General features: G+C 35.2%; 1 protein-coding gene across 1 annotated transcript in view; it reads right to left on the bottom strand.

Annotated features, from left to right (window-relative positions):
• The window catches only part of CCDC178 (coiled-coil domain containing 178), a 388062-nt gene that overhangs the window by 371404 nt on the left and 768 nt on the right, over positions 1-15890 (bottom strand). Inside the window, exons 2-3 of the mRNA XM_057526196.1 lie at positions 11347-11436; positions 2773-2912 (exon numbers count right to left, since the gene is read on the bottom strand). Coding sequence (XP_057382179.1) covers positions 2773-2912; positions 11347-11436 — 230 coding nt within the window. The remainder of the gene's footprint in view (positions 1-2772; positions 2913-11346; positions 11437-15890) is intronic.

Raw genomic sequence — 15890 nt, 5'->3', positions numbered from 1 at the left:
GTAGTGAGGTGGAGGATTTGGAAACCTGAACAAAAGAGAGGACTAGAGTAGCCACCAAAGAATACGAGGGAAAGTTCTGATTCACAAATAGAATAATTTCAGAGCACTATGAAAGGTCCCATTGAGGTTGGAAACCATGAATGCATAATACCTCAAATTTGGATTATTGTGTAATGTTCTCCATCACTATTCAGCAGCCTGGGTGTAGGAATGAAGATGGCGGACCATCAGAAAGAGCTCATTAGATTTGGCACTTTGTCAGACTAAAAGGACTGCAGAATAAAGAAGTAAAGGACCAAATATACCAATTGGTGAGTGTTTTAAGAGATGAATTGGTTAGGCAAGGAAGTAAAAGAAAATGGGTATGATAGAATGGGAAATGGTGGATGTGTCAGGTTTGAAGTTTCAAATGAAATAGAATTAACAGAATGAGAGAACTCAAAGTATTTGGTCAAGAGGGTCAGATGATCAAACATTAGGTTTCAGAATTAAAAACGGATACAAAATGGTGTAAGCAAAGCAACGTTTTCCAAGTGTAAGCATTTTAACATTCATGTTATTGGGTCCTCACAGCGGACATACTTTCAGGCATAGAGATGACTCAGTACAGTGGTGAACAGAGTGGTCATAGGTCTCAGACACACCTGGTCTGGATGCTAGCTCTGGGAGAAAGGAGAAATCAACCTTTGCAATCATCTTCCTCATCCATAACTGGGGATAATGGCACTTTCTACCTAACAAGGTTTCCATAAAGATTCAATAAAATCATGCACATTAAGTGTTTAATACAGCCTATGATATACAGTAAGCACTTAATAAACATAAGCTTTATTATCATTGTTATTAATGATAAAGTTATTATTTTTGTACAATATATTCTTTATATTTTAAAGAATGATTTCTAAATACTTTCTCTCTAAGCCATTCTTTTAAATCATAGTAGCATCTAAATGACTTGTATTGATTAAATGAAGAAGAAATTTTCAATTTAGTAGAGATCATTCCAAATTAAATAAAACTATCTCTATTCTAGGCAGTCTGGGAGAATCAGGTGGAAGAAAAATAAAACAAAAACTCTTATTTGTATAGGAAGTTATCCAGGTGATTATTTCCATCATTTTTCCATGTCTTCTCATTCTTTGCAAAAACAAATATAGATAAAATGTTCACAGTAACTCTACTCTGAAAAATTTTCTTTTCAAGATTCAGAATTGCAGTTAAACGTCTATGAGTGGATGGACAAACTTACAGCAGCTGGCTCATTTACATAATATATTTACACAAAAAGGCTGGTTTTTCAGTTTTCCTGAAGATAAGCTATAAAATATCTTAGCTTATTTTGTGAATTACTTTTATCTAAGGTAATATTTTAGCTGGTGCATTATCCATAGTGTTTAACAGTTCATTAACTGCTCAGAATCCCAAGCAGGATTGGGTAATGAACATGGGCTTTGATAAAAGAGGGTGTGTGTTCAAATCCCAATTCTGTCTTGTGACCTTGAACAAGATTCTCAACTACTTTAAATTATTATTTCCCCATCTATCAGTTAGACATAACATTAACAATTCAACAACAGTTTTGAGTTATTACAATGGTTTATAATAGCTATTATAGTACAGTTACTATAATTCTTTATTAAAATACCTATGAATCTATTTTCATCATTTTTAACAACACGCATAATTGTTAATTAAAACACATGTGACGTGTACAGCATATATTAATTAATATTAATTCTCTTTTATCTATTTAATATACTCTTCAAGGCCCAGGCCACCATTAGACCTGTGACCTGCGAAGCATTTTGTGAAGGGGTATTCTGGTTTGGGGAAACAAAAAAGCAACAGAGATAAATATAATACTAATACAGAATGATATAAATAATATTGTAGAAATAACAATACACATAGCTAATATCATATGCTAGCACTTAACTAACACAATATTATTATCACCATTCCCATCTAAGTTCACAGAATATGTGGCTCTAAGGGCTGTGATCTTAAAGACGGCACTCTAATGCCTCTGGAAGGAAACTACACCCTAGACCAAGCATGATGAGGGCCCATCAGAACTCTCTCAGAGCCAGATCCAGTAACAGTGGTGAAGGAAGGGAAACAGCACAAATCTCTGACAAACTTATCTTCCTGTCTGGGCAGCGTAGCTGTGCATTAATTGCTTAGAAACATAATATTAATAAAACGTATGAGAAGGTTTTTTAATCATTCCTAAATCATCCTTTGAAAATAACTGAAAGTTTCAGTGATTTCAAGATTGAACTCCCTTCAGAATAATAAAGGCAAACTTTATCAGTTTAAAAAGACAAAGGAAGAATCATTATATTCTCTTTTAACAGACCTGTTGAGTATTTCTTTAGAACAAAATAACTCATTAAAGAGGGCATTCTGTCCTTTTATACACCAATTTACTCATCTAATCATCTAATCAGTTTAGTGTCCTTAAAAAGGATGTAAATGCTATTTAATTTACTAGTCAAGTTGGCTATGGAAATTACTACTTAGCATGATTGCCTGTGGATAAAGAACGAACACGTAGGAAAAAAAAATCTATTTAATAAGGTCATTTCACCCTTCTGAAATGACACTATCAAAAACATGTCTAGATTAGTAAATTATGTAACTGAGCCAAGATTCTATAAAGTAGTCCAAGAATCATTAAAAAAAAAAAAAATTCCCCGGGTTCTTTAAGTAACAGATGCTTATAGGCCCTATAGAGCTTACAAAAAAGTTAGCATGTTAATTATCACTTACCTGTTTCAGATGCTCCTGTATTTTAGACTCTACATCTTCAATGTGTGAAATCATTTTGTTGACACATGGTGCTGGGATGTTTACTAAAGCACAGCTTTTACGTCGGCATGGGTGGCTAAAGTAAATGCCTTCATTCACCCCTATAGATAAAGCAGACAGAGGACATCAGTTCACAGTCATATACAGAATAGTAAACCCTGAAGTTCAGAATGTACAAAAAGTATTCTGCTTTACTAGTACTAACACTCAAACTTTCTTTAATCAATAGATTGATAAATGTCAGAGAATTATAGAATTAACCTTCAAAAAATCCGAAAGCTAGAATAAAATGATCATTTATAACTTAAACTGTAACAAATAAAAATAAATCTAAGAAGCAAGAATAAAACTTCAAGAAAGTTAAAAAGTTAAAGTGTTCCGTAGCATCATGAAAAAAGAAAAAAGGTAGAAACCAGTTAATCCATTTGTTTCTAAATAGATCCCGAATCACTTAAAAAATGACTTTGACATGTATTTTAAATTCTCCCCTCAAAGAGACCCCACACGTTCCAATGTAAATAATATCTAACCACTCAGGCATTGAGGAAGTTCTTCCTTAAATCCAGCATGGTTTCTCTTGCTGAAAAAAAATAAAAGCGGGTCCCTATCATCCTCATAATAACCTCATTTTCTACCTTCCATCTCTAAAAATTGAAGTCTCATGCGAAGTGTGATTGATGTTCTCACTATGGCATTCAAGCTGTACTCATCATAAAATCCACTCAGTCTGATGTGCCTCGGTGGTTCTAATCCTGGCATGTTCCGAATCAACTGGAGGTTGCAGAAGCACAGCACAGTTGTCCGTGAGACTCCACCAAAGTGCTTACTTGCAGTCTTTTTGCCTCTAAAGACTCTACTGGTCTGGATTACAGCTGCAATCACTGATCTTAAATGCAGGACCCAGACTAGGTTCGGTGCCTCAATGAGAACAGTCTGATGTCCTCATTGCAGTTAACCTTGAGGAACAGAGAAGTAATGCTGTTGCCTCCAGTCTGTGCCTTTTGTTTCAATGTCAACACATAGAGATGGTAAATATTCCAGATAGCTTCATTTAAACTGCAATCTCTTAAATATCTTTATCTTTTAAATATCTCATAATATCCTCCTCCAAAAATGCAATCTCTGTCAAAATGGCATGTGTTTCATTTATAAGTGTTTACTCTATCTCATATATATTCGTATCCCATATATAAAATAATAGCCCATATAGAAAAAATATATATATATAAACATTTTTGAGCACTAAAATATGTGCCAAACATGGAACTGTGCTAAGTACTTTTGATGCCACATATTATTTAATCCTCACAACAATCTTAAGAGAATCTTATTATTCTCTTGATTTCAAATGAGGAAATCAAAGCTTAGAGAAGTTATATAAAGTGCCCTATTCCACAAAGCTGGGATGTGGGAGAGCTGGGACTTGAACTATATCTCTCTGGCTTTGGAGTGTAAGCAATACCATGAAGGTTGCTTTTATATTTTTTAAAATGTGGCAAAATAAAGAGAAGCAGTTCTTAAAATATATTTCAGGGCACCTCTCAGAAGTTTCACATATCACTTGTTTTTGAAATTCGAATGTTCCTTCAAGATATCAATGCTGATATTCTAATGTATTTTACTATGCTTTGACCATAGTGAACACATATACTCAGTATGACTATTTTTTTGTGTTATATTCCATTTTACCCCTTTAGTTCATACACAGATAGATATATATATTTTCATCTCTGTAACAGTCAAAGGACCAAAAAACAAGCTGGTAAAAAGTACATGTTGATCTCTTATCCAAACGTCCTGATAAGGGCATGTTGCCCTTCCCCAAGAAATAAGGTTTCAATACAGTACATTTAGCAACCAGGCGGTTGCCCTTACACTCAAAAACATTGTTTTGCTTCATTAAATGTGGAGAAAGCAAAGATAGCAATGACTCATTTAACATTTTTCTACGTGTGCCATTCTCAACCTACTAGGTGAGTATTAATTAATTTCCACAACACTCCATGGTTTAGGATTAACATTTTACGTACGGTTAAGTGGGGAAAATGAAATCCTGTGAAGTTAAATTTTGCACTGAAAGTCTATAGAAGACATGGCATCACAAGCAGCACAAGAAAGAACAAGAATTCAGGAGTTCTTATTACTGCTTTATTCTAATACATGCACACTGTAAGCTAAAACTTTCCTTTCCACTTCTTAATTTTGCCCACATTATAGATACACTTAGGTCACTAAACTAGGTGTCCATGGTCACTCATTTTTCAGCTTGACTGATAAGTAACTGTGCTTTTTTAAGCTAAAACTACTCAGTTGCTAACCTCAGATTTCTCACTGAATAAATGAACTAGTTGGCAGGGTGTTACATAAGATCATTTTCACCTAAAATTCCATGATACAATGAAGCCACAGTTTTGGTTAAACATAAATGGATAGAGCTCCTCCTCATGAAGCCTGTGCACAAAGGATCAGGGTGAGTATTTCAAGCATTAAGCTCAGGCAGGACACTCATTCTCTCTAAAAATCTGCCCAACTCCAATTTCCTTGCTCAGAATCAATGCATAAGAGCAAGATCCTCCTGGACCTAGGCCAGAGCTGAGGTTTGTTGAGACTGCAACATGAAACTTTCGTTTGAGAAAAAATACGGACAGCCTGATTGTGTGGGCAAATGGCAGTTTATGTTCATTAACTGTCAACTCTCCTTGCTCAGTGAATTTGATCCTTACATAATTTACTCACACAGGCCCAATAATTTAAGATTTTATCACTACCATCCTTCCTTCTCTTCTGATTTTAACATGTAATTCCTTTACATCCATCACCCAAGTTACTGTATCATTCCTTTATCTGACCTCAGCACTCTGAGTAAAAAACTTATCTAAACACAGATTTCTTTTCCACATTTGATTATCCCTTTCAACATCTTGATTTTCTTCCCAAAATGTAGAATAAGTTAGTGCTCTTAAGTTTAGAAATAATTTCTTCTCCTTGCAAAGCCTCTGTGTGATAAACAGAAAGTACCTTTAACTTCTTTTGTGAAAAACAAAGTTCCTTTTAGTTTTGTTATACACTGGGGGTGGGGGAAGGGAGGAGGAGACCTTTCCCTGAGTAAAGAATGAATGGGCCAATTAACTGATAAAAATTATCCAATCTAGAGACTTCCCTTGTGGCACAGTGGTTGAGGGTCCTCCTGCCAGTGCAGGGGACACAGGTTCGAGCCCTGCTCCAGGACGATCTCACATACTGCAGAGCAACGAAGCCTGTGCACAACTACTGAGCCTGTGCTCTAGAGCCCACGAACCACAACTACCGAGCCCGTGTGCCACAACTACTGAAGCCTGCATGCCCAGAGCTTGTGTTCCACAACAAGAGAAGCCCCCGCTAGCCGCAACTAGAGAAAGCCCAGGTGCAGCAATGAAGACCCAATGCAGCCAAAAATAAACAAATAAAATAAATTTTTTAAAAAATTATCCATTCTGAAGAAGAGAAAGGAAAATGAACAAAAAAGAACAGATCCTCAAGGAATTGTAGGAAAAAATCAATCAGTCCAACACATGTGAAGTTGAGGTTCTGGAAGAAGAAGAGAGTGAAATTTGGAGGGAAAAATAACAGAATAACAGCCAAAAAAATTTCAAAATTTGATGAAAAACATCAATTCACACATCCAAGAAGCTCAACAAATCTCATACAATTAAAATATAAAGAGAACTATGTCTGGGAACATCATAGCCAAACTGCTGAAAACCAATTGAAGAGGAAATCTTTAAAGCAGCCAGATAACAAAAGGACACATTACATATAGGGGACATGGATATGAATAACTGCTACATTTCCCATCAGAAACAATATAGGCCAGGACATAATAGAAAAATATCTTTAAAATACACGCAAGAAAGAAGGAAGGAAGGGAGAGAAAAGAGAAACATTAAAAAAATAAATTTGACTTCATCAAAGTCAAAACATTCAGCATGCCTCAAAAAGATATTACAATATGAAGCGACAAGCAAGAGAGTGGGAGAAAACAGGTATATATCCAACAATGACTTATATCTGGAATGTGCGGAGAAAATTTACAACTTCCTATATAGGAAGACAAACCAATAAAAAATGGGCATAAGACTTGGAATCTTCCAAAAGACAATACACAAATGACTAATAAGCATGTAAAAAGATGCTCAGCTTCATTAATCATCAGAAAAATGCAAATTTAATTAACAGTACAGTATAACTTCACAATCACTAGAATGCCTAAAATTTAAAAGACTGGCAAAGCCAATATTAGTGAGGATATAGAACAACTATAACTCATATATTGCTGGTGGAACTGTAAATGACTTCTGGAAAATAGTTTGGCAATTTCTTATAAAAGTTAAGCATACACTTATCATATGACTCAGCATTCCACTTCTATGTATTTACCCAAGATAAATAAAAATCCATCTATAAAAAGACTTGTGTGTAAATATTCATAACAGCTTTATTTATAATAGCCCCAAATTAGAAAATCCCAAATTTCCATCAATGGTTGAATAGATAAACTATACAGCACTCATGCAAGGGAATACTACTGAGTAATAAAATGAACAACTACTAATATATGCAAATTGAAACTACTAATATATTCAACAACATGGATGAATCTCACAGACCTCTTTCTGAGTCTTTGAAAGAAACTGGACACAAAAGAGCACAAATGGAATGATTCCACTTATTTAAAATTTTAAAATGTTAAAACTAAAATCATATCAGTGGATATGAGGGGTGGAGTGAAGAGACAGTGACCACAAAGAACATGAATGAACTTTCTGAAAAGAGTATCTATATCCTGTTTAAGACGGTGGTTAAATGGATGTATACATTTGTCAAAAGTCATTGACCTGTATACTTAAAATGAGTAGATTTTATTATACTTAAATTTTACCTCAACAAATTTGTTTGATTAAAAAGACCACCAGCCATTCCCTAGTGACAGAATTCAATAACCTTGTACCACTCTCCTTCTCTTTTAACTCATTATACAGAATATAGTAGAAAACACTTCTTTGAAATGTTCTTCTTTAATAGCTTTCTTTTACTTCCTCATTGACTATTTCTCCTCATATTTCTTAATCATGACTACTTGGTAAGAAATAATCTTTCCCCTTTATATTCTCTCCCTTAGTCATCTCCTCTGAGTGCTTGACTCCTAAGTAAACATCTTTAGACTTAACTTTACACTGAACTCCTTGCCAAATGTATTCCAAAACCTGTCCTTCCTAGAGCCCAAGCCTAGCACTGAATGTAGGGAAGGGAAGAATGGACCTGCTAGATCCTATGCAGTATGGGAGGAAGAGAATTAAAAGTAGAATGTACTCTTTGAGAAGTCGATATACCACAAACAAGGAAATAAATTCATGACATCAGTAAACTAAAATGCCAAAGTCAGAAAGGCTACAGAGGAAAATGAGCACATTTGTATGATCAGATATGGAGCTGGAAAAGATTAGGGAGATGTACAGAGGGAGGTGGCAGGGTGGCAGGGATCTGATACGTTCCAAGCAGTGAGCATGGTGCCTGGCACAGAGTCGATAATCAGGAACTATTTGGCAAATGAAAGAATGATGAGAGAGTAAAGACATACCAAGATGAAAATTTCGGTTTCAGGCCCATCCCCAATATATTTGGTATTAAACATTTGGACCTTGTCAAGGACAGCAAGCCAGAGGTAGTTAAAAGGACCAAACCCATTCGCAAAGCCAGTATTTCTAAAACTAAACTCATCTTCATTCCATTCAACCTCCTTTCCTTTCTTACTCCTCTGTTCCCATTATCAAAGTTTGCAACAGTTAAACCATTGTTGAATCCTCCTTTTCAAGTTCCTGTAACAATATACCCAGTCGGTTTACCAAATCTTAACAATTCCTTTGTAATCTCTTTAATTCCTATCTTTCATATCCGTTTATCATTCATAGATCAAACCCTTATTACCTTAAGCACAAACCATAATAGGATAATCATTTTTATAACAATTAATAAACAGAAACCTCAAGTAGTCAGGAGACCAGGAGGGGGAGCTCTCACACCCTGCGATGAGCCCAAGAAGAAGAAGAATGACTCCTCTTCCTTCCTGGCAAGGACTCAGCCAATGAAAAGCCATGGGCTCTTTGTTTACTATAGCCCTCTCAACTTCCTTTTCCCTTATATAAAAGAGTTCTCCTTCTCTTGCCTTGGGGGAACTTGCACATGGCTCACTGTGGTTGCACACCCCAAATCTGCTAATCCCAAATAAACCTATCTTTTCTGGAGAACTATCCAGCAGCTTATTTGTTTAGGTGAATAGTTTCTATATTTCCTTCTATAACCAAATAATTCTGCATAGTGCACTCAGACTCATACTTTCAAGCAAAGAATTTGGTAACATAATATCTCCAATCGAATCTATATAGGACCAGAGACTGAGCAATAATGAAGTTCACACTTTTGAGCCTGAAATTCAAAATGCTTCTTGACTGCCCCTCAATCATTTCTAGCTTTATTTTAACCAATTATCTTTAAATTTCTGAATCTTTCCTATGCTGTAGTCAAAGTAATCTATTTTTTCCGTACTTTGTGTTATTTCATCACATTATTTGACTCATTCTGTGGTTCTTGCTTAATTTCCCTCCTCACGTTTCGTTTCATATACAAATACATCCTTCAAGATTCAGTTCAAATCTGTCCTTATCCATTAACAATCCTATTAATTCTTAGAGGCCATACAAACTGGTGTTACTCGAAACACTAAAGATTCTTGTCCACAGTATTCATTTGTCATACACTACTGTGATATTGTGATTTAGAATAAGCAATATATATTTGGTCTTCATCTGTTTCTAGCACAGAGTTCCTAAAACCTCTGTAATTTCCTAACTGATGAGAGCAATGAAAGTGTCCTTTGTTATGCTACTGAGGTGACTTTTGGACCCCCACCTAAGGATGGGGACTCAGGAGAACCAATCTTGTGATTACAGAGTTGGAACTTTCAGTCCCGCCCCCGTCCTCTGGGGAGGGGAGAGGGGCTGGAGGGTGCATCAGTAGCCAACGGCCAATGATTTAATCAATCTTGCCCATGTAACGTAGACTCCATAAAAACTCAAAAGGACAGGGATCAGAGAGCTTCTGGGCTGGTGAACACATGAAGATTTGGGGAGACTGGCACACTTCGAGAGGACATGTAAGCTCTGTGCCCTTCCTCCATATCTCGCCTTACGCATCTCTTCCATCTGCTGTTGCTGAGTTATATCCTTTTATAATAAACCAGTGATCTACTAAGTAAAATGTTTCTCTGAGTTCTGTGAGCCACTCTAGCAGATTAGTCAAAACCAAGGCAGGGAGGGGTGTAATTGGAACCACCAATCTACACTGGTTGGTCAGAAGCACAGGTGACAAACTGGGCTTTTGACGGGCATCTGAAGTGGGGCAAGGGGTAGACTTATAGGACTAAGCCCTTGACCTATGGGATCTGACACTATCTCTGGGTAGCTGATGTTAGAATTGAGCTGAATTGTAGGACACCCAGCTGGTGTCCAAGAATGGCTTAGTGGTGGGGAAACCCCACGGTCACACACTGGAATTGGCTGCAGAACCTTTTAAATACTTTGTGTCATCTTTGTTGTTACTCTATACAACCATCCACTTCTATTGTGTTGTACTAATTGGTGTATATTTTATTTGGCTTGCAAGATTATACATTCCATATAAGAATCATTTCTTAAATATCTCTGCACCCTAATAGCACATGTATATTCCAGTGTCTTGAATTAATTGGTTAATAAATCAATAATTTGATATTTTAAAACATTTGTCTAAAACTAACTATGGCCCATAACTAACTTCGGGCAATAAACTCTAAGCCAGAACATTAAAATTCTATTCAAGATTTCTATTGAACAGAAATAGATAATCAGAAGGGTAACTTATCCCAATTTTATCCTGTCAAACTAACAACCTGCAGAGCAGAGATTTACCAAAATTTAGATTAAATATTTTGATAAATATGGAGTTCTCCACCAGAATGATCTGAGAAGAAACAAGTATGAAACTCTATATATAAAATGTATACATTTCATCATCTCTTTCTACTTCTTACAACGTAAGATACCAGAAACACTTTCTGAGCTAATGTTTCATGGATTTTCAATGAACAATTTTTAATTCTGGATTTCACACACCAAAAACATTAGTCCTTATTCTTTTTCTTCTAAGAAACATATCCTCAATGAACTAGAAAGCTTCTAGCACTTGCCAGTCCTGGCATGAAGGATAAAGAAAATGTTTATTTTAAAAATTCATACATTTCTGAAATTGCAAACAATTCTTATGAACCAAATTTTAATTGACAATATACTATTAATAAAATTTATTAGAATATTGTATTCTAATATTATATCATTACTCTGTTAACTATTAGATATTTACAGTGTATTTCTTAATAAAAATTTAACACTGATATCACAAACTAATGAGTGAATATAAATATAGCTTATATAGGTCACTATACAATTTAGATTCAGTCCTCACCTTCAGTATTTGTCATTTTATTTTCATGAATAATCTCAACAGCTTCCTTAGGGGCACCAAATAAAACCAAAGCTTGTGATGTGGCGTTGTCTTTTTAAAAGAAAACAAAAATTTCAGTGAACAGTTAATATTCATTTTTAAAATAAGCAAAATAATGTACAAAACTATGTTGTGAAAGTGCTGTCCTTGAAAAAGCAACTAAAATATCGATATTAAACAAAACCCACAGTAGAATATCTTTAGATGTTTTCCATGTTTTTCATTTGGCTTAACTCTCACAAGAAGGTACTCAAAATAGCATGCAGCTATTAAAAGCAGAGAGATCATCCAGAGTGACATCACCAAAATGGTGGGGTAGGAGACCCTAGACTCCATCCAACAAACTTCAACAATTAGACAGCTATCCACAAACAAAAACAGCTCTGGGAGAGCTCAAGAGTCCACTTAAAAAGCTTCAGCAACATAGTGAACAACAACAACAACAGAGAATAACCACACAAAAAGGAAAGGAAGACAGCTTCATTTTGTCTGCATTATCCCACCCCCTAGGTCCACACTGCTCAGTGCCAAGAGGGAACTCTCTGGTCTGAAATAGCTCCTCTCACTAGGAAAGGGTGAGCAACCAGCTTCCCCACCCTTTTGGGGCACTGCACAAAGGACCGTCTTTGGTTTCATCCTACCCAGAGATCAGCAAAGCTGAGAAGTATAAAGATGGCTTGGCACAAGGAAGAATGGCAGAGGCTACAAGTATCAGTCATGCAGCAGCAGTGATCACGCTTTCCAGTGGCCTGCTCTGCAGAGGACCTCAGCTTCTTTGCTGGCAAAGTTGTCCTTCAGAAATGAAGGAGAAAGAGTTTCCCAAACAAGAGCTGAGGGAGTTCATCAACATTTGACTTTCTTTACAAGAAATGCTGAAAGGAGTTCTTCAAGTTGAAAGAACACTAATTAGCAACACACAAACATGAAAATATAAAACACATCAGTAAAAGTAAGTATATATTCAAATACAGAATACTCCAGTACTACGGCAGTATATTAATCACTTAATCCCAGTATAAAAGTTAAAGGACAAAAGTACAAAAATAGCTATAACTGCAATAATTTATTAATAGATACCAAATATAAAAGATGTAAATTGTGACATCAAAAACACAAAATGTGGAGGGTGGGGTATAAAATGGCAGAGATTTTGTATGTGATTGAAATTTAGTTGCTATCAGCTCCAAAAAGAGTGTTATATCTATAAAATGCTTCATTTAAGCTTTAAGGTAACCACAAAGCAAAAACTTATAGTATTACAGATACACAAAAGAAAAAAAGAAGGGAGTCAGAGTATACCACTATGAAAAATCATCAATTCGATAAGGAAGACAGCAAGAGAGGAAGAAATGAACAAAGGAACTAAAAAACAGGCAGAAAACAATCAACAAGATGCCATTAGGAAATCCTTACCTATCAATAATCAATTTAACTGTAAATGAATTAAACTCTCCAATCAAAAGGCACAGAGTAGTTGAGCAAATTAAAAAAAAAAAAAAACAAGACTCAACTATATATATATATGCTATTACAAGAGACTCATTTCAGCTTTAAGGGCACATAGAGGCTCAAAGTGAAGGGATGAAAAAAGATATTCCATGCAAATGGAAACCAAAAGATATCAGAGGTTGTTGATCATATATATATATATATATATCTTACGACCTCATACATACTTACGTCAGACAAAACAATCTCATTTACAGTAGCATGAAAAGAACAAAATGCTTAGGAATAAATTTCACCAAGGAATTGAAACATCTATACACCAAAAACTGTAAGATATTGATGAAAGAGATTGAAGAACGCAAACAAATGGAAAGAGTTACTCTTCATGGATGAGAAGAGTAAATATTGTTAAAATGTCCATTCAATTCAATTCTTATCAAAATTCCGATAGCATTTCTCACAGAAATTTTTTTTAAAAATCCTAAAATTCATTTGGAACGTCAAAAGACTCCTAATAGCCAAAGTAATCTTGACAAAGAAGAATAACGCTAGAGGCATCACACTTCCTTATTTCAAACTGTGTTACAAAGCTATACCACTCAAAACAATATGGTACTGGCATGAAAACAGACACATAGATTAGTGGAACAAAACAGAGAATCCAGAAATAAACCCATGCATATACAATCAATTAATATTTGACAAGGGAGCCAAAACTACTCAATGAGGAAAGGATAATCTCGTCAATAAATGTTGCTAGGAAAACTGGATATTCACATACAAAAGAATGAAACTGGACCCCTATCTTACATCACTCACAGAAGTTAACTTGAAATGGATTAAAGACTTAAAAGTAAGACCTGAAATCATAAAATTCCTAATAGAAAACACAGGGAAAAAGGTCATTGACACTGTTCTTTTAAGGACCTTTTGGCTATGACACTAAAAACACAACCAACTAAAACAAAAATCAACAAGTGGGACTACATCAAACTAAAAAGCTTCTGCACAGGGACTTCCCTGGTGGTGCAGTGCTTAAGAATCCACCTGCCAATGCTGGGGACATGGGTTCGATCCCTGGTCTGAGAAGATCTCACATGCCACAGAGCAACTAAGCCCGCACGACAAACTACTGAGCTCGCGGGCCACAACTACTGAGGCCCGCGCGCCTAGGGCCCGTGCTCCACAATGAGAAGCCACCTCAATGAGAAGCCCGCACACCGCGACAAAGAGTAGCTCCCGTTCAACGCAACTAGAGAAAGCCTGCACACAGCAACGAAGACCCAACGCAACCAAAATAAATGATAAATAAAAAGTTAAAAAAATTAAAATAAATTAAAATAAATTAAAAAGCTTCTGTACAACAAAAGAAACAATCCACATAATGAAAAGGCAACCTATAGAATGGGAGAAAATATTTGCACACCATCTATCTGATAAGGGGTTAATATCCAAAATACACAAGGAATTCATACAATTCAACAGCAGTAAAACAAATAATCTGATTATAAAATGGGCAAAGGACCTGAGTAGCCATTTCTCCCATGAGTACTAACCAAGGGAACAAAAAGCAAAAGACAGTACTCCAAGTACTAAAACCAAGAATGAAATAAGGGTATTACTATATTATAGAGTGGTTTATAAGGGAATACTATAAACAAGATTCTACCAATAAATTAGATAACCTGGATGAAATGAACAAATTCTTAGAAAGCCACAAGCTATCAAAATTGACTCAAGATAAAACAGAAAATCTGAACAGAACTATAAGAAGTAAAGAAATTAAATCAGTAATAAAAAATCCTCCCACAAAGAAAAGTCCTTGGCCAAATGGCTTCACTGGTGAATATCACCAAATATTTAAAGAATGCCTCACTGATGCTTCTTTAACTTTGCCAAAAATTATACAGAAGAGGAGAGAACACTTGCCAACTCATTCTATGAGCCCCATATTATCCTGACAGCAAAACCAGACAAAATATTATAAGAAAACAAAATTATACACAAAATATTTCCTTATGCACATGGATCCTCAAAAATACTACCAAACCAAATCTAGTGGCATGTAAAAAGAATTATACATCATGTCCAAGTGAGATGTATTCCAGAAATGTTTCAACATATGAAAATCAATCAATGCAATACTAACCACACATTTCAATAGATGCAGAAAAAGTGTTTGACAAAATTCAATCCCATTCATGATAAAAACACTCATCAAAACAGGAATAGTAGGAAACTTCCTTCACAAAGGTGAAAAATCCACAGCTAACATCAGATATTACAGGAAAGAATGAAGTTTTCCCCCTAAGATCAGGAAAAAGATAATCATAGCTACACTTTGCCACTTCTATTCAATATTGTTCTGAAGATCGGAGCCTAAGATTGTCGTTAGGCAAGAAAATTAAATAAAAGGCATCCAAAATACAATTTAATAAAGGCATCAAAAAGAATAAAATATTTAGGAATAAAATTAACAAAAGAAGTGCAAGACTTGTTTGGTTAAACAAGTTTCACTAGAATCTACAAAACTGTTGAAAAAATTAAATACCTAAATAAATAGAAAAATATCCTGTGTTAGTGGATTCTAAGACAATTTTGTTAAGACACCAAAACTCTTCATATTGATCTACAGGTTCAGTGCAATTTCTATCAAATTCCAGCAGCTTTTTGTCGTTGTTGTTTTTCAGAAATTCTCAAACTGACCCTAAAATTAACATGGAAATGCCAGGGACCCAGATTAGCTGAAACAATATTGAAAAAGAAGAGCAAAGTTGGAGGAATCACACTTCCTGATTTCAAAAATTATTACAAATCTAAATAATCAAGACGGTGTGGTACTGGCATAAGGACAAACATGTAGATCAATGAAATAGAATTGAGATTCCTGATATAAACCCATATTTAGGTCAGTTGAATTTTACAAGGGTGCAAAGACTATTCAATGAGAAAAGAATAGTCTTTTTATCAACAGATAGTACTGAATATATGAATGTAAAAGAATGAATTTTGATTCCTACCTCAAACCATGTACAAAAATTAACTCATAATGGATC

Source organism: Balaenoptera acutorostrata, chromosome 13 (genome assembly GCF_949987535.1).
Source record: "Balaenoptera acutorostrata chromosome 13, mBalAcu1.1, whole genome shotgun sequence".
Taxonomy (NCBI): domain Eukaryota; kingdom Metazoa; phylum Chordata; class Mammalia; order Artiodactyla; family Balaenopteridae; genus Balaenoptera; species Balaenoptera acutorostrata.
Note: the sequence above shows the minus strand (reverse complement) of the source record. Positions and strands in the feature narration are given on the sequence as shown.